Source organism: Sphaerodactylus townsendi, linkage group LG01, assembly GCF_021028975.2.
Source record: "Sphaerodactylus townsendi isolate TG3544 linkage group LG01, MPM_Stown_v2.3, whole genome shotgun sequence".
Classification (NCBI taxonomy): domain Eukaryota; kingdom Metazoa; phylum Chordata; class Lepidosauria; order Squamata; family Sphaerodactylidae; genus Sphaerodactylus; species Sphaerodactylus townsendi.
The window spans coordinates 8,009,057-8,030,860 of record NC_059425.1 but is presented as its reverse complement, the minus strand read 5'-3'; the positions used below and the strand labels follow the sequence as shown (position 1 = coordinate 8,030,860).

Sequence of the window (21,804 nt, the reverse complement as noted above, 5' to 3'; positions counted from 1 at the left end):
TCTCTTTCTCACAATACTAAAACCAGGGGGCATCCATTGAAAATGCTGGGGGGAAGAATTAGGACTAATAAAAGGAAACACTTCTTCCTGCAACGTGTGATTGGTGTTTGGAATAGGCTGCCCCAGGAGGTGGTGATGGCCACTCACCTGGATAGCTTTAAAAGGGGCTTGGACAGATTTATGGAGGAGAAGTCGATTTATGGCTACCCATCTTGATTCTCTTTGATCTGAGGTTGCAAATGCCTTAACAGCCCAGGTGCTCGGGAGCAACAGCTGCAGAAGGCCATTGCTTTCACATCCTGCATGTGAGCTCCCAAAGGCACCTGGTGGGCCACTGCGAGTAGCAGAGTGCTGGACTAGATGGACTCTGGTCTGATCCAGCTGGCTTGTTCTTATGTTCTTAAGACGTCGCTTTTGCGCCGCGCTCAATCAGAAGCCGGAAGTGTTGTCATAACCCATTACCTAACTGTGCCCCTAAGTCCCGGATCACATGGCGCCACCACCCGCCATTTACCGCTTTTCGTTCTCTCCCCCTCTCTTTCGCTGACTTCCGGCCACCTGACCCGAGCATTGCGCCGTCGTCACGTGCCGGGGGAGCAGGCCGGCTTCGCGGGCCGCCATGTTGTGTGGCCCTCTGGGCGGCTGGGCTGGGCGCCGGGGCCGGGGATGGCGGCGTCCGAGAGCAAGTGGCTCTCTGGGGTGAACGTGGTGCTGGTCATGGCCTACGGGAGCCTGGTGAGGACAAACCCGGGCGGAAGAGCCCGGCGTGCGGGGCGGAGGGAGGCCAGGACTGGGGAGGAGGGAAGAGCCTCGCGGCGGGTGGGCGTGGGGGCGACCGTGGCTTGGCGGGTGGCGAAGGGGGTTGCTACGGAAACGGGGCCCACCCCGCTCTCTCCTCTCCTAACCTCGTGTAGGTGAGAGCACCTTTCCTCTTGCAGAACGGGTCCCTCTCCGTATACACGTGGGTGCACTTGTTCATGTATTCAGACGTTGCAGATATCTGTGCTCGTGTGCCTTTTTTTTCCAGATTTATGTATCCCCAGCCCTTTCATGGTTTCTATCGGAGGTTTCATCTTATTGTCTGCATCTTCTTAAGCCAGCGGTGTCAAATTCTGCCCTCCAGATGTTCATGGACTACAATTATCCGGGCTGATGGGAATTGTAGTCTGTGAACATCTGTAGGGACAGAGTTGGACACCCCTGCCTTTCAGTGCATATATAACCCATCTTGGGTTTTGGGGGGGGGAAACACAGGCTGTGAATAGCTGCTTAAATAGGTAACGTGTGAGCCCCAAGCAGGGTCGTCCAGAGCTGGCACTTGATGGAAGACCATCAAGGGAAATCCAGGGTCATGATGTGGAGGCGGGCAATGGCAAACCACCTCTATCCATCTCTTGCCTTGAAAACCCTATGGCGGAGTTGTCCAACTCTGGCGCGTCAGATGTTCATAGACTACAATTCCCATCATGGACTACAATTCCCAGGGGCTGATGGGAATTGTAGTCCATGAACATCTGACGTGCCAGAGTTGGACACCCCTGCCCTCTGGGGTTGCTGTCAATTAGCTGCAGCTTGAGGGCAAGTGGCGGTTGTGTGGGTTTTCCGGGCTGTGTGGCTGTGGTCTGGTAGCTTTTGCTCCTGACGTTTTTCCGGCATTTATGTCTAGCATCTTCAGAGGCGGGTCACGGAGGGGAGTGTTGAGAGATGTGCCTCTTGAGCTGCCAGCAGTGGCGTAACGCCAAGGGGACAGGGGGGACGTGACACACCAGGCGCGTGCTGGGGCAGGGCGCTGGGTGCACCGATGCCCTTGAGGCATAGAGTCCCCACTCGCTGTGACTCTAGCTGCCGCGCCGTGGGTGCAAGGGATTGAGTAACATTAGGGCTGACAACTACCAGACCACAGCCACCATGGGGGGGTCCACAACCAAATTTGGTTTGATCCTGGCCATGAAAGTCTTTGACAATACATTGCCTTGAGAACACTTTCCGAACGCACTGTGGAAGATTTCTGCGGAAGTGTACACTATACGAAACGAGATTTCACCAGAGAATTAGTAAAACTTCTGCCATTATCTGATCTTGAACGGCTGCCACCAATAGGTTTCAGGTCTTTATCGACTATTAGTCTTCGTATGCAAGATTTTCGAAGTGCCGACTTTGTACAACATGTTACTGTTGTGACCTTATCCTATGTGGGTAGTCCATAATTGCAATTATTAATGCAAATATTGTAAAGAAATATAGAGAAACTCTTATCTCACCCATTTTTATTACAATTGTTTTTTGCTTTCTAAGATTCCAGAATCTAAGCATAGTCAACCTTCCAAGGAAGTCCAAGTTTGCTGGAAAGGAGACCTCCAAGGCAATCCAGGGTCACAACACAGAGACAGGCAACGGCAAACCACATTTGTATGTCTCTTCCCAGGGTGCTGTAGTGGTTAAGAGCAGGTGCATTCTCATCTGGAGAACCAGGTTTGATTCCCCGCTCTGCCACTTGAGCTGTGGAGGCTTATCTGGTCAACCAGATTTGCTTGTGCACTCCAACGCATGCCAGCTGGGAGCTCTCTCAGCCCCACCCACCTCACAGGGTGTTTGTTGTGTGGGGGGGGGAAGGGAAAGGAAATTGTCAGCCCCTCTGAGTCTCCTCACAGGAGGGAAAGGGGGGATATAAATCTAAACTCTTCCTCTATGGGGTTGCCAGTTGACTGCACTTTACACATTTGATGGTACTTTGCATTCTACACTTGTATAATACTTGATTGCACATTCTACTATTGGAATTTGGCACAGGGCCCTGACCTGGAAGGCCCAGGCTAGTCCAATCTTGTCCGATTTCAGAAGCTAAGCAAGGTCAGGCTGCTCAGTGCTTGAATGGCAGACCACCAAGGAAGTCCAGGGTGGCCCGCAATGGCAGGCAAACCACCTCTGCTCATCTCTTGCCATGGAAACCCCATGATTGGTCATTGTAAGTCAGATGCATCTTGATGGTACTTTTCATCACCACTGTGGGTGGGTGGGTGGGTGGATGGATGGATGGATGGATATTCGTGCTGTGTGTTGTTACATTGTGTGTATGCGTGCACAGCTTGTCTTGCACTCGTGTGTATGGATGGAGATGTATATTATGGATGAGATTCGGGGTGAAGTTCACTTGTTTGCTTTTAAGCAACAGATCCTTCTAAATGACTATAGATTAGGTTGCGGGAAGGCAAATGGGCTAAGACTGGTGCCCAATATTTCTTCACCAAATATCAAGCCAAGAGAAGAGAGTTTTAAGTAGCTTTATTTGCAAATAAAGGGGACACATCCTGCCCGGGTAGACTCTGCCGAAACAGTATATCCACAGCATGTTTATTCCCTTCTACCAAATTTGCCACACCCTCTCTGTTCCCCCATTGGCTATTTAGAATCACAACTTTCTGGTCGGCCTATTTACATATTTCTCCCTAATAAGTACCCCCCCCCCCATTCTTCCTGCATGTTCATTGTGATACAGTTTGTCATCAGAGCAGGAGGAGAAGTTAATATGCATTAGCTCATTAAGCATGCTCAATGCGTACAATCTGATGCAAACCTTGCCCTTCAGCCTAGTCATCCAGCGGTCTTATCTTGTCCTGCAACAAGCATCCTCCCTCGTGACTCATTCCTAAAAAACACATTTCTCGTTTATCACAAGACCACCCAGAGAGCTGCAAGGCAGTGTGGAGACTTTGGTTATCCACAGGGCAGTGTGGAGACTCTGGTTATCCCTGAGCCTTTCAGGGGAGGGCGGTATATAAATTAAACATACCATACCATCCTATTCCAATACACAATCAGCGTGGTGTAGTGGTTAAGAGCAGGTGCACTCTAATCTGGGGAACCGGGTTTGATTCACCACTCTGCCACTTGAGTAGTATGATGAACCAGATTAGCTTGTGCACTCCAACATATGCCAGCTGGGTGACCTTGGGCTAGTCACAGTTCTTTGGAACTCTCTCATCCCCACCTACCTTACAAGGTGTCTGTTGTGGGGAGAGGAAGGGAAAAGAGTTTTTAAGCCCCTTTGAGTCTCCTTACAGCAGAGAAGGGGGGATATAAATCCAAACTCTTCTTCTTAACAGCTAGGGTTCCCAGCTCTGGTTTCGGAAATACCTGAAGGAGGAGCCTGGGGTGGGCGGGGTTTGGAGAGGGAAGGGATCTCGGCAGGATATAATGATGTAGAGTTGACCTACCAAAGTGGCTGTTTTCCCCCAGAGGATTGACGTTGGTCAGCTGGAGATAGTAGTTCTATAATAGTAGGAGACACTGAGTAACTTCATACATATAAAATGAGGCTACCTGGTCTCATTCCTGCACGCGGTCGGGCGGTGCAATCAAAGTCTCATCAGATTACTTCTTGGTAAATGCCGGCCACATTGGTGGGTAATTCTGTGTGTGCTTTGAAGGAACTTCCACTCTGGTAGGGCAGTTTTCTTGTATGTGCTTGAAATCCAGGCTCCAGGGATATGTCTGTGGTTGGTGTGTTTGTAGAGTGCGTCTGGTGCCTTAGGGCACACGGTTTTACATGAAGACACTCCCAAGTTCGATTCAGGGAAAGTACCAGGACTTTTCTCTGGCAGGGACTCCAGGTTAGATTGGGCAGCGCTAGGATTGCTGGAACTGCTCCGAGCTGTGTATGCAAACAGGGGTTGTGTTGTGGGTTTTCCTGATTGTATGGCCGTGTTCCAGTAGTATTTTCTCCTGACGTTTCACCTGCATCTGTGGCTGGCATCTGTATCCCATCCGTCTCCCAAGTAGGGACCCAAATGTCAGGAGAAAATACTATTGGCACACAGCCATACAACCCGGAAAACCCACAACATCCCAGTGCTTACAGCTGTGAAAGCCTTCGGCAGTACAGGGTTTGTGTCTTTGCTCAGTTGAATATTTGTAGCTGGGTTTGCTTAGCGCTAGTTGCTTAAAGGACATAAGCATTTCGTTTCACGTAGAGCTTTGCAATAGTGTCATGCCTTCCCAATGGAATCTTTTGTGCGGGTCTTCTGTTTAGGTCTGCTTTGGTTTTGTACAGTTTAACATAAATAACGACCGCATGTTTCCTGTCCTTTTTGTTGTGGTGGTTGATTTGGCTTTATTTGTAGCCCACTGTTCTCATGGAGATTCAATACAGACTGGGGGAAAATGTAATCATTTCAGGCAGTCAGGCAAGGCGCCCTGCCTTTTTGTGCTTGCGAGCACATTTGGAATTCTGACCGCCATAGTGGGTTCAGCAACAAAATGGCGGCCACAAGATGGCTGCCAGAAGAGGAGGAGGAGGAGGAGGAGTTTGGATTTATATCCCCCCTTTCTCTCCTGCAGGAGACTCAAAGGGGCTGACAATCTCCTTGCCCTTCCCCCCTCACAACAAGCACCCTGTGAGGTGGGTGGGGCTGAGAGAGCTCTGAGAAGCTGTGACTAGCCCAAGGTCATCCAGCTGGCGTGTGTGGGAGTGTATTGGCTAATCTGAATTCCCCAGATAAGCCTCCACAACTCAAGTGGCAGAGCTGGGAATCAAACCCGGTTCCTCCAGATCAGAGTGCACCAGCTCTTAGCCACTGCTCTTAGCCACTATGCCACTGCTGCTCCCAACTCACAGGGTGAGGGTGAGCCTACTGTAAAATGGCTGCCGTAGTTTAATTTCAGTTACACAGTCCAGATCTTTGCGTGGCCAAAGCAACATTGTTAAAAAGCTTCACAACCAATCAGAACTCTCCTGGCCAAAAACCCTATCTAACCTTTCCCCTCCCTCCCCCCCTTGCATGCCACCCCTCACTCCCTCTCCTTCCTCACATCTCTTCCCTTGCATGCCACCCCTCCCTCCGCTAAGGTGGGTGGGCCATGTCCAGATGCCGGGCCCCCTTCCCCTCCCTCCCTTTACTTGCATTCCACCCCTCCCTCCCTCTCCTCCCTTACTCCTCTTCCCTTGCATGCCACCCCTCCCTCCCCTCCTCTGCCCCCCCCCCTTGCTAAAAAAGTAGGCGCCAGAAAAGGTGTCGGTGGGCACCCTGGTTAGGACTGCTGCATTGAGGCCTCAAATAAACAATGGAACAATACTTCAAAACCGAATGACAATGCGAGCAATCATGTATTCCTAGAGTGTACGATATCTAATTAGCAGTGCAATAGGACCAGGAATGCAGTATTGAGTTTGAGCGGGAACGCCCCTGCACAGGCCAGCATAGTGTGAACAGAGGGCTGGCTTACAAAAGTATTAGAAGAAGAAGAGTTTGGATTTATATCCCCCCTTTCTCTCCTGCAGGAGACTCAAAGGGGCTGACAATCTCCTTGCCTTTCCCCCCCTCACAGCAAACACCCTGTGAGGTGGGTGGGGCTGAGAGAGCTCCGAGAAGCTGTGACTATCCCAAGGTCACCCAGCTGGCGTGTGTGGGAGTGCACAGGCTAATCTGAATTCCCCAGATAAGCCTCCACAGCTCAGGCGGCAGAGCGGGGAATCAAACCCGGTTCCTCCAGATTAGATACACGAGCTCTTAACCTCCTACGCCACTGCTGCTCCTAGGCAATGAAGTACCCACTTTTATATGAAGATTCCCCTCTGGACTATTCTGCCCCACTGCAGATCAAATTCCATTCAAGAATATCCTCCTGGATGTTGTTGTTTTTGATAGTGCTACAAAATTTTGATACAAAATGATAGTGCGGGGGTCTTCCTGACCTCCTCTGACTGGCCATTCCACAAGGTAGGAGCCACTGCAGAGAGTAAACGTTGGCAAGCAGCTGTCAATCTTACCAGTTGGCATAGTAGGAGGGGCAGTCCTGCAGGTATGCGGGTCCGAGCTGTGAAGAGTTTTGTGGGTGGTAACCAGTGCCTTGAACTGAGTCCAGTAACTGATCAGTAACCAATAGAAGAAGAAGGGTGGGATTTATATCCCCTCTTTCTCTCCTGTCAGGAGACTCAAAGGGGCTTACAAACTCCTTTCCCTTCCCCCCCCTCACAACAAACACCCTGTGAGGTGGTTGGGGCTGAGAGAGCACCAAAGAACTGTGACTAGCCCAAGATCTACCAGCTGGCATGTGTTGGAGCGCACAAACTAATCTGGTTGACCAGATAAGCCTCCACAGCTCAAGTGGCAGAGCGGGGAATCAAACCCAGTTCTCCAGATAAGAGCGTACCTGCTCTTAACCACTTCACCATGTCGACTCTTCAGGTTTGGTGTGACACACGTGTTCTTTCTGGCATCGGCTGCAGCGTTCCATACCAACTGGAGTTTCCGAGTTGACTTCAAGGGAAGAGCCATATAAAGTGCATAACAGTAGTTCAGCCCTGAGGTTACCACGGCGTGGATCTCCATGCCCAAATCCTGGGACTCATCCGTTTCGCATTTCCCAGTTCGAGACCATGCCTTGTCTCTCTGTGTCCCGTGCATCTGCCGGCGTTCTCCTTGAACTGTGCTTATTTTCCAAGAACCATCCAAACAAATTCTATCCATCCTCCATACAGTGGTTCTTTTAATTATCAGCTCCTGGAAAGCAGTTGATGTAGCCCCGAACAGGATTGGCCTTCTGTGCCGCAGCATCATTTTGCTGGCTCATGCTCTTAACAAGGAGTGTCTTATGTTTTGCAGGAGGGCGGGGATCTCGCAGACTGTTTCAGCCTTTCCAGATCATGACGTTTTGATCTTCTTTCCTGGTTTCCTTTCGCAGGTCTTTGTGCTGCTGTTCATTTTCGTCAAGAGGCAGATCATGCGCTTTGCTATGAAGTCCCGTCGCGGCCCCCACGTCCCCGTTGGGCAGCACGCGTCTAAGGTTTGTTGGCAAGCAAAGTTTGGAGGATCGTTCACCCCAGGAAAGAGAGGAGGATCAGAGCCTGGGGGGGCGGGGGTGTGTGTGTTGAAAAACAATATGACAACTGGGGGGTGGGGACTTGGCGAGAGCCAATGCCTTGGCTCGCTTGTAAGTCAGAACCTTGGTTTTATTTTACATTTGGTTATTTTGTGAAATCTTGTGGACTTAACTTGGTGTATGTTTGACAGGTGTAGTGGTTAATTGCAGGTGGATTCTAATCTGGAGAACCAGGTTTGATTCCCCACTCCTTCACCTGAGTGGCAGAGGCTTATCTGGTGAACCAGATGTGTTTCCGCGCTCCTACATTCCTGCTGGGTGACCTTGGGCCAGTCCCAGTTCTCACAGGACTCTCTCAGCCCCACCTGCCTCACTAGGTGTCTGTTGTGGGGAGAGGAACGGAAGTGTGTAGGCCACCTTGAGACGCCTTACAGGAGAGAAAGGTGGGGTATAAATCCAAACTCCTCCTCCTTCTACCTTCAGGAAAGGTGCTGACCTAAGTAACCAAAATTGATCAATTTGGCTGTACGGTTTTGCATTCACAATTTGATTGAAGTTTTTGTGATTTGATATAGTTTTTTGTAATTGACATTAACATTCTCGTACAATTTTTTTCCGCAAATGGATTAATTCTGGGTGGAAATTTTCTCCCACCTTTTTTGTTGCTGTTGTTGTTCCTTATTTTCGCAGCACTAACAGCTCAGCCTGGTGTAGGGCAGGGGCAGGGAACCTTTAACACTCAAAGAGCCACTTGGACCCGTTTTCCACGGGAAAAGAAAACACTTGGAGCCGCAAATAATTTTTGACAGTTAAAATAAAGATAACACTGTATATATTGGGGTTTTTTTTACCTTTTACTCCATGCATTCTGAGAAGCGCTTGGATGCACCTGCCCTGCTGCCTGCAGGGCGGGCAAGGATGGGGCCAGCGGCTCGGCCTTGCCGGCCTCATCCTCGGGAGGCAAACGCCCCCACCCACGGGCTCAAACAAGGCTGAGGCTGAGGGGGAGAAACCCGCGAGCACTGCCTCCCAGCCCGAGGCGGCGGCCAATTGGTGCGCCCGCCCTGCTGCCTGCAGGGTGGGCAAGGATGAAGCCGGCGGCTCGGCCTCGCCGGCCGCCGGCAAAGTGCCCGCCCTGCTCCAACAGGGCAGGCGAGAGGGGAAGCCCGATGAGTCAGCGGCCCAGCCTGACTCTCAGCGATGGCAATTGGTGCGCCAGAGGCTGGGCAAGGATTGTGAACCAGGCGGCTCAGCTCTGGGCGTGGACGCCCGAGAAAGTGCAAGGGCAGAAGAGCTGCATGCGGCTCTCGAGCCGCAGGTTCCCTACCCCTGGTGTAGTGGTTTAGAACAGGTGGATTCTAATCTGGAGAACCAGGTTCGATTCCCCACTTCTTCACCTGAGCGGCAGAGGCTTATCTGGTGAACCAGATGTTTCTGTACTCCTACATTCCTGCTGGGTGACCTTGGGCTAGTCACAGTTCTCTCAGGACTCTCTCAGCCCCACCTTCCTCATAGGGTGTCTGTTGTGGGGAGAGGAAGGGAAAGGAACTTGTAAGCCCCTTTGAATCTCCTTACAGGAGAGAAAAGTGGGATATAAATCCAAACTCTTTTTCATCTTCAGTGACGTAAATTAGTCACCCAGTCAGCTCCCATGGCAGAGTGGACATTCAAACCTGGGCCTCTCGAATCATAGTCTGAAGTCACAATCTTATACCGTAAAAAGAAAAAAGGTTGGTCTTTGTGATGCCAATTGACTCAAATTTAGTTTTTCCCCACTCTGGCTCTTAACAGTATGTATTTCTGTTTGCTCTCCTCTTCCCCCAGGGCTTGAAAGAAGAGACCGACATCCGACTGTCACGAGTCCAGGACATCAAATATGAGCCTCAGCTACTGTCCCAAGATGACGTTCGACTCCATCAGTTGGAGACACCTAAGAGTCCATGTACTGTATCTAGGAATGTAAACTTTCTATACGTTTTGAAGTTGCAAAAAACCTTTTTTTTTCTCTCCCAGTTTTTTTCCTTCAGAAAAAAACCCCACATTTTAGGGAAAACTGAAATATAAGCAACACTTACAGGGCTATCCCATGCAGAATTACCCCAGTCCAAGCACATTGAAATGAATGGCTTAGATGGGAGTAACTCTCCTCAGCATTGCACTAGAGCAGGGGTCTTCAAACTATGGCCGTCCAGATGTTCATGAACTACAATTCCCATCAGCCCTGCCACTTGGCCATGCTGGCAGGGGCTGATGGGAATTGTAGTCCATGGAGGGCCATAGTTTGAAGGCCCCTGCACTAGAGGAAGGGAAGTTGACACCTTTAAGAGTCCCTCTGTCCAATCAAACCAATTTTTTTTGCTATAGCAACATAAAAATGAATATACAGAATGACAACATTTCACATATTTATGGACTTTAATGGGTACCAGTGCCCTTGTCTTCTGTAATCAAAATTGCAGACATATCCAATAGAGAGAGAAGTGCAAACTGGTTTAGTGGTTAAAAGCAGGTGGATTCTAATCTGCAGAACAGGGTTTGATTCCCCACTCCTCCATCTGAGCGGCAGAGCCTTATCTGGTGAATTGGACGTGTTTCCACACTCCTACATTCCTGCTGGTTGACCTTGGGCTAGTCACAGTTCTTCAGAACTCTCTCAGCCCCACCTACCTCACCAGCTGTCTGCTGTGAGGAGAGGAAGGGAAAGGAGTTTCTACGCCCCTTTGAGTCTCCTTACAGGAAAGAAAGGTGGGATAGAAATCCAAACTCTTCTTCTTCTATGTAATCTTGGCAAATGTACCTTAATTTTCGGTATCTGGTTAGAGAGAGCTTGTTTCTCAATGGCACTTCCAGAGTTTACCTCTGAGGCTTTGATACAGTTTCTTCCCAATCCCCTCCTGATACCCTCACCCTTTTCATCTTGCCCTTTCCCTGTTCGGTTTTCCCATTTCCTTTCATTCATCCCCCTCATTTTCATTTTATGGCATCACTGGGCAATATATTGTGGGAACTGGTTGCTGGCTATCAGTTTTAATTGTGAATCTCTGTTGTAAGCTGTCCTGGGGAAGTATGTTCTGTAAATCTCAAATTATAAATAAATAAATAAGCTATTTGTTACCCATATTCGGGTATGAGGGAGAGGTGAAAAGGTTAAACACTTAAGAACATAAGAACACGCCAGCTGGATCAGACCAGAGTCCATCTAGTCCTTTTCAGCTCTCCTGCCTACCATAGCATGAGTGGGCCCACTCAGGTGCCCCTTTGGGAGGCTCTCACACATACATTATGGGATACAGGAAAGCTTAATGGCCTTCTGCTGCTGCTGCTGCTCACGAACACCTTGGTCTGCTAAAAGGCATGTATCGGGTGCAAATCCTTGAGGATCAGGAGGAAGGGATCAAGATTGGGAGCCATAGATCGATTTCTCCTCCATAAATCTGTCCAAGCCCTTTTTAAAGCTATCCAGGTTAGTGGCCATCACCACCTCCTGTGGCAGCTTATTCCAAACACCAGTCACACGTTGGGTGAAGAAGTGTTTCCTTTTATTAGTCCTAATTCTTCCCCCCAGCATTTTCAATGGATGTCCCCTGGTTCTAGTATTGTGAGAAAGAGAGAAAAATTTCTCTCTGTCAACATTTTCTACCCCATGCATAATTGTATAGACTTCAATCATATCCCCCCTCAGACGTCTCCCCTCCAAACTAAAGAGTCCCAAACGCTGCAGCCTCTCCTCATAAGGAAGGTGCTCCAGTCCTTCAATCATCAGGTCAAACTTCAGGTCAAAAGAACAGCAGAAGGCATGTAGTGGTTGAAAAGCCCCGCAGGCTCATACGATAAGGTATCCTTCTAGGTTAGTGCTGGCAAACCCTTTGGACTCAGCACATCAAACATTCAGAAATGTCTAAGTTGACTCAGCTGGCATGTTAACTGCCCCCCCCCCCCCAACAAAAGATAATCAACTCTTTACATATCCCTGTATTTTTAAATATATATATAGTCCAATCGTGTGGGGCTATGCATCATACGAAGAAACGTCAAAAAATTACAGAAATGACAAGGAGAAAAGTTGTGGCCGGGTGTTGGTGAATGCTGGCGTGGCACCCAAAACACGGCACAGGTTTGTTTGGAGGTTCCCAAGGTCAACTTAGATCTAAGAGCTGTTTACATCCGCAGCTTGCCCATTCTGAGTTTGAAAGCACTGAACTCATGATAACAGAGAACATATTACGTAGGTGTGGGGTTTTTTGTTCAGTTCTCCCTAAAATTTCTGGTTGTTCCTTTGGGAAAATTGAAAAGAGGCTAATGGAAAATGACTTTTTCTTCCAAAATGTTCCACTTTTTCCCCCCCCCCCCCCCCCGACCTTCATAATCTCTGGATCACATTTGGGTGCTGTGTGGTTTCCGGGCTGCATGGCCGTGTTCTAGCAGCATTCTCTCCTGATGTTTCGCCTGCATCTGTGGCTGGCCTCTTCAGAGGATCTGGATCACATTATTCAGCAATCAGGGTTGTGGTTTGGGGGGGCAGGGGGGGTCCTTCTACCTCTCCTATTGCCTGGGCAATACGTTGAACTGACTGGAGTCCTTGTGTGTTTCCTTGCAGTTTGCTACTCCTACCTGTACAGAATGAAGGCCCTGGATGCTATCCGAGATTCAGGTAAAGAAGGAGGGATAATGTTACAACTCGGCCATTTGCTGCAGGTTGGAACGGAGGCGCCTTCTGAGTAGGGTTGCCAGCCTCCAGGTGGGAACTGGAGGTCTTCCGGAATGACAGCTGATCTCCAGACTGCAGAACTAAAAATGGCTAGATTGGAGGATGGACTCTGTGGCTTTAAGCCTTACTGAGACCCTCCCCTCTGTTCTCCCTAGGGGCTACCATCAAATCTCCAGGAATTTCCCATCCCCGAGCTGGCAACCCTCGTTCTTAGAACCATAGAGTTCGAAGAGACCACAGGGACCATCAAGCACAATCCCCCTACCATGCAGGAACACATAATCAAAGCACTCCTGACAGGTGTCCATCCAGCTTCTGTTTAAACACCTCCAAAGAAGGAGACTCCACCACTCTCCGAGGCAGTGAATTCCACTGTCCCAACGGCCCTGACAGAAAGTTCTTCCTAATGTTTAGATAGACTCTCTTTTCCTTCCCCTTGAACCCATGACTCCTGGTCCTAGTCTCTGGAGCAGCAGAAAACAGGCTTGCTCCCCCTTCAACATGGGATCCCTTCAGATATTTAAACATAGCTGTCGTGTCACCTCTTAACCTTCTCTTTACCAAACTAAACATCCCCAGCTCCCTAAGCCTCTCCTCGTAGGGCATGGGTTCCAGACCTTCCACCATTTTGGTCGCCCTCCTCTGGACCCGTTCCAGCTTGTCAATATACTACTTGAATTGCGGTGCCCAGAACTGAACACGGTGCTCTAGGTGAGGTCTGACCAATGCAGTGTTTAATTTTATAATCCACCTTCAGTCTTGGCGAGACAAGCAGACCTGTAAGAAGTTCTCAACAGCTGGCGGCCCTTCGGCTTCATGTGGGCTGGCCCTCTTATCATTCCAGGGCGTCTTTTTAAATATCCTTTTAATAGAAAAATAAGAAATTATTTAAAAAACCAAAAATAAACATATATACACATACATGCATTAATAATAATAATAAAATGGATCTTAATATTCAGTGAAAACATGGTACAGATTTGAGAGAAAACCCTCCATATTACTTATTTCACATACCCTGTTTCCCCGAATATAAGACATCCCTGAAAATAAGACGTAGTAGAGGTTTTGCTGAAGTGCGAAATATAAGGCATCCCCCGAAAGTAAGACGTAGCAAAGTTTTTGTTGGGAAGCATGCCTGACGAACAGAACACAGAAAAATAAGACACCCCCTGAAAATAAGACATAGCGCATCTTTGGGAGCAAAAATCAATATAAGACACTGTCTTATTTTCGGGGAAACACAGTATTACATATTTCAAGTAAAATTCTGCCATTCTGGAAGCATCCACTGGTATATATATAAACAATACTTGTAGCTTTACATATCCACCTAATTCAATTAATTGTTCTGCTTCTAATTGTAATCCCCTTCGGTGGGGATGGTGTTGTTATGGTTTAATATATTAAATGATTCAGCAACATACAAGAAATACAATTCCCCCTTCTCATCAAACTCATGCTTTGATTAGGAAGGTTTGCTAGTGTAGCCATTATGGCCTACTCCCTTCCTTTTTCTTCCCAAATTTCTACATTTGGACCTCATTCTTTTATCACTCCAGGGCTTCTTGAAGCTGCTTGAAGGTCAGGGAAGAGCAGAGACGGAGGAGCCCAGAAAGAAGAAAACTTTTGTTCTCCGTCTACACCTTAGGCGCAGTAGGCTAAGAGCAAGTGTAGTAGGTTAAGGCTCTGCCGCTCGAGCTGCGGAGGCTTATCTGGGCAATTCAGATTAGCCTGTGCACTCCCACGCATGCCTGCTGGGTGATCTTGGGCTAGTCACAGTTCTTCGGAGCTCTCTCAGCCCCACCCACCTCACTGGGTGTTCGTTGTGAGGCGGGGGAAGGGAAAGGAGATTGTCAGCCCCTTTGAGTTTCCTTACAGGAGAGAAAGGGGGGATATAAATCCAAACTCCTCCTCTTCTTCTTCTAGGCCAGGGCTGTCACAGGCCTTGACGTCACAGAAGTACAGAAAAGCCTTGGTTGCAGAATTCAGCTTCCCAAATATTCCAGTTTCCATTCTTCTGAAAAGCCTGTTTCTGTCAAGACCGCTCATACAGCTGCACACAGCTCACGTTATTGCACACGGCACTGTCCAAGGTCGGACATAACTGCCATGTAGATTTTGCACATCTCGTCGGACACTTTGACAGCACCTGACAGTTCCAGTACCTTGTCTCAGCAAAATATGTTGGTGCAGCCAGTTGACTTTCAGCAGTTGAGAGAACTGTATGCTTCCGCATTACAGTGTAGTCCAGAAAAAATATGAGTATTGGGGTGTTGTGGGTTTTCCGGGCTGTATGACTGTGTTCCAGTAGCATTTTCTCCTGACATTTGGCCTGCATCTGGGGCTGGCATCTTCAGAGGATCCTCCAAATCCCCTGCACAGATGCAGGCGAAACGTCAGGAGAAAATGCTACTGGAACACGGCCATACAGCCCAGAAACCCCACAACACCCCAGTGATTCCGGCCGTGAAAGTCTCTGACCATAAATATGGTCATTTTTTGTCAAGACAAAGGTAACATGTAAAAATGATTTTGTGTTCTGTTGAATTGTGCGTGATTGAACATGGTGCTTTGATACAAGAGCATTTATGCCAAAATGTATTTTAATCGATGGGCCAAATTAAACTTCGGGCTGCTGCGCGTGGCCGTATTTGTGCTGAGAAGATACTCCTGTGATGCTACAGTTGTGCTAGCTGGGTATTTGTATAAAGCGGGATTTCCAGCAGTCACACAACACAACACAAGCCTTTATTGGCATATAACACAGGACAAAATTTTAAAACAAAACAAGGTTAAGAAATACATTTAAAATTACTACTTTCCAGTATAAAATGTGCAACAGTTTCACAAAAGAGCACATCAGAGCTGTTCAGGAGATTGGGTATCTTATAACACTCATGCCACTGAGAACATTGCAAGAAAATGGAATTCATGTATTTCATGCATATCTTATTGTATTTAGGGCATAGAAACAGAGAATGGTCAAGTGTTTCAATCGTACTCATATCGCATGAACAAACTCTTTCAGAACGTTCCATACTCTTAAATCTTCCCTCCAGCAGAGCTGATGGTAGCACATTACATCTTGCAGTAGCCAAGGCTCTCCTCTGGGTGGGATTAATCAGCAGACGAAGATATGCTGCCATAATTCCACGCTTGCATGGGATTAATAATGTAGTCGGAGAATAGGTCAGAGCGTGGCGCTGGAGGCCTCTCGCTCGCCTGGCACAGAGTTGTACAATACAGATTGCGTGTTTTTCTTTTTTTTATGTGCGCGTTTGGTCAGCCCAGCGCAGAACCGAGCCCACAGGCACACGGCCTCGCCTGCCTCCATTCAGCCTCTGGAGGGCGCCACATGCTCATTCTCTCTCATCTCTCCCCCCAGAGATCCCGTTCTCAGCAGAAGGAAGGTACCCCAGGTCCTCAATCGGGAAGAACTTCCGTGCCTACCTGCTGGACCTGCGGAACTCCAGCACTCCCTTCAAGGGCATCCGCAAGACTTTGATCGACACTCTTCTGGATGGGTATGACAGTGCCCGCTACGGGACAGGGGTGAGTGTGTTCTCCGCAGGCCATCATGGGCAACGGAGGTTTCAAACCCCCGTGTGCGGCAGCACCGCAAATCTGGCTGGTTTCATTTTATTTGTGTCCGTTGGCATACCTGAGACAGTTGAATTGCAGTTGAAGAGGAATCTTAGAATTATAGAGTTGGAACAGACCACCAGGGCCATCAAGTCCAACCCCCTGCCATGCAGGAACACACAATCAAAGCACTCCTGACATTCATTCATCCAGCCTCTCTTTGAAAACCTCCAAAGAAGGAGACTCCACCAATCTCCGAGGCAGTGAATTTCACTGTTGAACAGCCCTGACAGTCAGGAAGTTCTTCCTAATGTTTAGGTGGAATCTCTTTTCCTGCACCTTGAATCCATTACTCCATGTCCTGGACTCTGAGGCAGCAGAAAACAAGCTTGCTTCCTCTTCGACATCACATCCCTTCAAATGTGTAAACACGGTTATCATGTCACCCCTTAACCTTCGCTTCTTCAGACTAAACATCCCCAGCTCCCTAAGCCTCTCATAGGGCATGGACTCCAGACCGTTTACCATTTTGATTGCCCTCCTGTGGACACTTTCCAGCTTGTCAATATCCTTCTTAAACTGCGGTGCCAAAATATAATCTGAAGAGCCACACTCTATTTGATGCTCGCAGTGGTGGGATCCAAAAATTTTAGTAACAGGTTCCCATGGTGGTGGGATTCAAACTGTGGGGTAGCGCCAATGGGGCTGGGCGGGGCACAAAGGCGGCGTGGCCGGGCATTCTGGGGGCGGGGCATTCCTGGGCAGGGCTGTGGCAAGGATGCAGCGCTGCACTGGTCACTTGCCAGGTGGGAAGCGAGAGATGCACGCAGGCCGAAGCAGGCTGCCGCATGCGCGAAGCGGAGTGCACCTCCTGCTAGATTGCTTCCAAGTTCTGCATGCTACTGCTGGGGAGGGAGAGCGTAACTTAGGCAAAATCACATGGCAAGAATCACCGAATTCAGTAAGCCCAGCCCTCGGCGCACAGCCAATAATTAGTAACCTACTCTCGGGAACCTGTGAGAACCTGCTGGATCCCACCTCTGGATGCTAGGTACAGAGCAGAGAAGCAGGAAGTTTAAACAGTAACCAGGTACTCTTTTACACTCCGCTAAGTACAAGCTTGCAACAAGATCCATCCATCATTCCAGCCAGGCAGAAAGTCAGAGTAAGCAGAGAGAGAGAAACAGAGATAGAAATCAGGCCCAGTGTAAAGAACTGCCAGATCTGCTACAAGAGTTATAATCACAACACATTGGAAATCTGGTAAAGGCCTCATAATAGAATGCTGGGAGGTTAAAATCAGAGAATTTGCCATCATGGCCAAACTAACTAATCTCACGAGTCGACGCCCAAAAGATGAATTTGAGGAGAAATTGAGTCCTTGTTTTTCACATCAATCCATGTAAAAACAAAACATCTCAAAGTCTGGAATTTAACAATGTTTACGATGTAATACATGAATTAGTAAACAGGCTTAGAAGTATATAAACAATAAAAGATCTTAAAACTTTATAAAGTTCTTTCTAATAAATTAGAAAATATCATATCAGAATCCATCATGAGAGGTAGATTTTTCTCTTTTTTGATGTAATCATGTCTAATTTTTATTATTTCTATTACTTTTTTTCTTGTATGTTATGAAGTGTTGAAAAACAATTAAAAACTATTTTAAAAATTTAAAAATAAGAACTACCAGATGATCCTTAGAATCATAGAGTTGGAAGAGACCCGAAGGGCCATCAGGTCCAACCCCCTGCCATTCAGGAACACATAGTCAAAGCACTCCTGACAGAAGGCCATCCACCCTCTCTTTAAAAACCTCCAAAAAAGGAGACTCCACCACTCTCGGAGGCAGTGAATTCCACTGTTGAACAGCCCTTACTGTCAGGAAGTTTTCCCTGATGTTTAGGTGGAACTCACTGCTCTTTCAATGGCCTCTCTCCTCCTATACTTACCATGCAGAATATTATGGTAAGGACGTTTGCATTGACCAAACCCTGCTAGCTCCAGAGATAAGAACATTAGAAGAGCCCTGTGGGATCAGACCAATAGGCCATCCAGCCCCGTCTCCCACAGCAGCCAGTCATTTCCTCTGGAGGGCCAACAACCGGGTGCAGATGCTGATGCCGCCATCAGAACATTAGAAGAGCCTTTATGGATCAAACCAGAGGTCCATCTAGTCCAGCATCCTGTCTCACCTACCTCACAGGGTGTTTGTTGTAAGGGGGGAAGGGTAAGGAGATTGTAAGCCCCTTTGAGTCTCCTTACAGGAGAGAAAGGGGGGATATAAATCCAAACTCCTGCTCCTCCTCCTCCTCCTCTTCTTCTTCTTCTTCTTCTTCTTCTCCTCCTCCTCCTCTTCCTCCTCCTCCTCCTCCTCCTCCTCACAGTGGACAGCCAGATCCTCCGGAGGTGCCACAACAGAGTATAGACATCAAGGCCTTCTCTAACGTTGTCCTGGCTTCAGAGGTTGACTTATTTTGAATGGGGAGGTTTGGTCACTTTCACTCGTAGGCCACTGATAAACTAGCCACTCCATGAATCTGTCTAATCCCCATATAAAGTTATCTGTGCCTGTGACGTAGTCCTTAAAAGAACCCTCCCCTCCACTTTTTCTTTACAACAACCCTGCGAGGTAGGCTAAGCTGAGGATCAGCTTGGTAAAAGGTCTGGAATCCATGCCCTATGAAGAGAGACGTAAGGAGCTGTGGATGTTTAGTCTGGAGAAGTGAAGGTTAAGGAGACATAATAGCCATGTTTAAATATTTGAAGGGATGTAATGTCGAAGAGGGAGCAAGCTTGTTTTCTGCTGCTCCAGGACCAGGAGTCATGGGTTCAAGGTGCAGGGAAAGAGATTCCACCTAAACATTAGGAAGAACGTCCTGACTGTTGGGGCTGTTCGACAGTGGAATTCACTGCCTCGGAGTGTGGTGGAGTCTCCTTCTTTGGAGGTTTTTAAACAGAGGCTGGATGAACATATGTCAGGAGTGCTTTGATGTGCATTGATGAACATATGACAGGATGAACTTATGATGATGAACATATGTCAGGAATGCTTTGATTGTGTGTTCCTGCATGGCAGGGGGTTGGACTAGATGGCCCTTGGGGTCTCTCCCAACTCTTATGATTCTATCTCTTCGATCCTACATGCCTACATCTCTTCCATCTCCATCCAGCATTCACTCTAGTGACGTTGCTCCATTGACTCCCGTCTTCAGGGTCGCTGTGAACTACTTTCTCAGTCTCCTCCTTTCTTTCCTTCGCAATAAGGGCACAGTTACCTGCTCCCTCCACAGCAGGCACCGGCGAGATTGCATGCCACGATCAAAGCCAGGAACTGTAGGGTGGCCAGACGTCGGGGCAAGCACGAGGAGTGGCTGCCACCATCTTGCCCTGCTTTCCTGATGCAGTTGGCTGGAGGCCATTGGGGAGAACCCGGGGTCAGTGGGCCGCCGGTCCATTGTGCTCAAAACACCCAACAGTTTCTGGATCCAGATAGTCCTCCCCAAGGCCCTGTTGCTGTAGAACGAAGAGGGCTGCTTGCCCGTTTCATTTAAGACGATCTTAGTTGGTTTCTTTGTGCTTAATGTGAGCTTTGGGGCGGGTGCGATCATCGAGGCACCACCCGGTGTTCCTTACTCTCGCTTCTCTTTTGTTCTCTAGGCTTTCGGCCATGCGGAGTATGTCAAGTACCAAGAAGCGTTGCACGAACTGGCGGCAATGTGAGTCACGGGGCAGAACTGCGGAGGGTGGTCAGCAAGGGAGACTAGAAAGGAGTCTTACAGTTACACACACACACACCCCATTCTAGCCCCCACACACACACACACTCAATTAATTTATTTTTATTTACTTTTTAAATTTATAAACCGCCCAATCCCCGAGGGGCTCTAGGTGCTATCCCTGCAGAGGGGTAGCAGGGCAAAATGGCACCATACCCCATGGTAGCTATGCACCCTTTCTCTGCCCTCCCACACCCTGTGGTAGCTATGCCCCCCTGCACCCACATACCAGAAGTGTGGTGGACGATTTTCCACGCCCCCCCCCTCCCATGTGACTCACCAGGGGCACCCAGGGCGTTTGTCCCCGGATGTCCCCATTATAGCTCCGCGACTGCACCCCTGACACTTATCCTGGTTGGATTTGATGGCATCGCCTCTTTTCCTGTCCCTGCAGCATCAAGGCCCGCGGAGGCAGCAGCCAACGGCAGCACCAGTCTGCAGCCAAGGACCTGACGCTCTCCCCCGACGTCTCCAGCACCATCCAGGTGACCTACCTGCCCTCCAGCCAGAAGAGCAAACGAGCCAAGCACTTCTTGGAGCTCAAGAGCTTTAAGGACAACTACAACACGCTGGAGAGCACCCTGTGACCGCTGCGGGCCGGGGGAAGGGGCGCCAGCCCACAAAACGACTCAAGAGGGCTTTTGCCCGCCGTGCCCGCGCACCGTTGGTTTGCCCATGTGGACCGAGAGGCATGCGTCATGCCTGTGTGCTGGCTGGTGGCGGGTGCCAAAGCGAAGCGGCTTTTCGATTCAATGGTCTGATATGAAGCATGTTGCTTCCTTGTGGGGAAGGGGGGCTTCCTGGATTCTCCAGCCCCCCCCCTTCTGATTTTGTAAATATTGTTATTCAGTTACCTCTTACGTTATTTATAAAGACTCTATCTAGGCATGCTTCTCTGTTCCCACCACCTTTTAGAAGGAGCCAAGAAAGGTTAGGGGAGCTACGCGGGTTCTTTCTTTTTTTTTTACTTTTCACCCCGCCAGCCTCCCCTGCCACAGAGTGGGAATAAACCTTGCTCTTCTTTCTGCCCTCCCTCTCTTTCCTCCTCTGAATTCTACCCTCCTTTCCTTTTCGAAAGTATGGCAGGCAGGGGCGGGTCCAGAGTGGCACCTTTTCAATCGCCCCGTAATTGAGATTTTTTTGCCTTTGTTGACGGTGGCGTTTTCTCACCCGGGGCTGTGTCGAGAAAGCTCACCTTGTGTGGTAGGCGGATGCTGGGCCTCTTCGCTGCTGGCCCCTTTCAGAGAGCATTTAAAAGCCGGAAGAAACAAGGGGTCCCCGTGAACTGAAAGCAACAGGGCGGCGGGGGAAGTTGGTCCCCAGGCAAGACTCCCGCCTTTTCCCTCCTGGTGGATAGCCAAAGCCCGCCTTCCCCTCTCTTTTTAAACTGCTGTTTAATAAAAACGGACGTGTGTCCAGCCTCGCACCTTCTTGTGTTGGTTTTCTTTGTCTGCAACCCCTTTGACAAGGACCAGCGAGGGCTGAAGATGCACAGGTGCCAAGCTGTAGGTACCAGACTGACTTCAGCGTGGTGTAGTGGTTAGCAGCACGTGGATTCTAATGTGGAGAACTGGGTTTGATGCCCCGCTCCTCCGCCTGAGTGGCAGAGGGTGAACCCAGTGGTGGGATCCAAAAATTTTAGTAACAGGTTCCCATGGTGGTGGAATTCAAACTGTGGCGTAGCGCCAATGCGGCTGGGCGGGGCATAGCGGGGGCGTGGCCGGGCATTCTGGGGCGGGGCTGTGGCAAGGACGCAGCCGCTGCGGCGGTCCTTGGGCGGGAAACGAATGCACGCAGGCACAGGCTGCCACGCACGCCGGGGCACCTCCTGCTAGACTGCTCCAAGTTCTGCGCGCTACTGCTGAGAGGAGGGGCGTAACTAAGGCAAAAATCACATGGCAAAATCACCAA

The 21,804-nt window shown here is 49.1% G+C and overlaps 1 protein-coding gene across 1 annotated transcript; it reads left to right on the top strand.

The window, feature by feature from the left end:
* The first annotated feature begins 580 nt into the window (after positions 1-580).
* Positions 581-21,319, top strand: LG01H1orf43 (linkage group 01 C1orf43 homolog). Its single transcript, XM_048510422.1, has 7 exons — positions 581-735; positions 7,681-7,782; positions 9,643-9,760; positions 12,416-12,469; positions 15,915-16,081; positions 19,775-19,833; positions 20,288-21,319. Exons 1-7 carry the CDS (start codon positions 667-669, stop codon positions 20,478-20,480), a joined length of 762 nt encoding a protein of 253 aa, XP_048366379.1. The 5' UTR covers positions 581-666; the 3' UTR covers positions 20,481-21,319.
* Positions 21,320-21,804: the final 485 nt, after the last annotated feature.

Excerpts from the sequence above, each read along its gene's own strand:
- LG01H1orf43 (XM_048510422.1), top strand. The coding sequence starts at position 667 with ATGGCGGCGTCCGAGAGCAAGTGGCTCTCTGGGGTGAACGTGGTGCTG. Across the intron at positions 7,783-9,642 it reads TTGGGCAGCACGCGTCTAAG|GGCTTGAAAGAAGAGACCGA; the intron begins GTTTGTTGGCAA and ends CTCTTCCCCCAG. Across the intron at positions 12,470-15,914 it reads GGATGCTATCCGAGATTCAG|AGATCCCGTTCTCAGCAGAA; the intron begins GTAAAGAAGGAG and ends CTCTCCCCCCAG.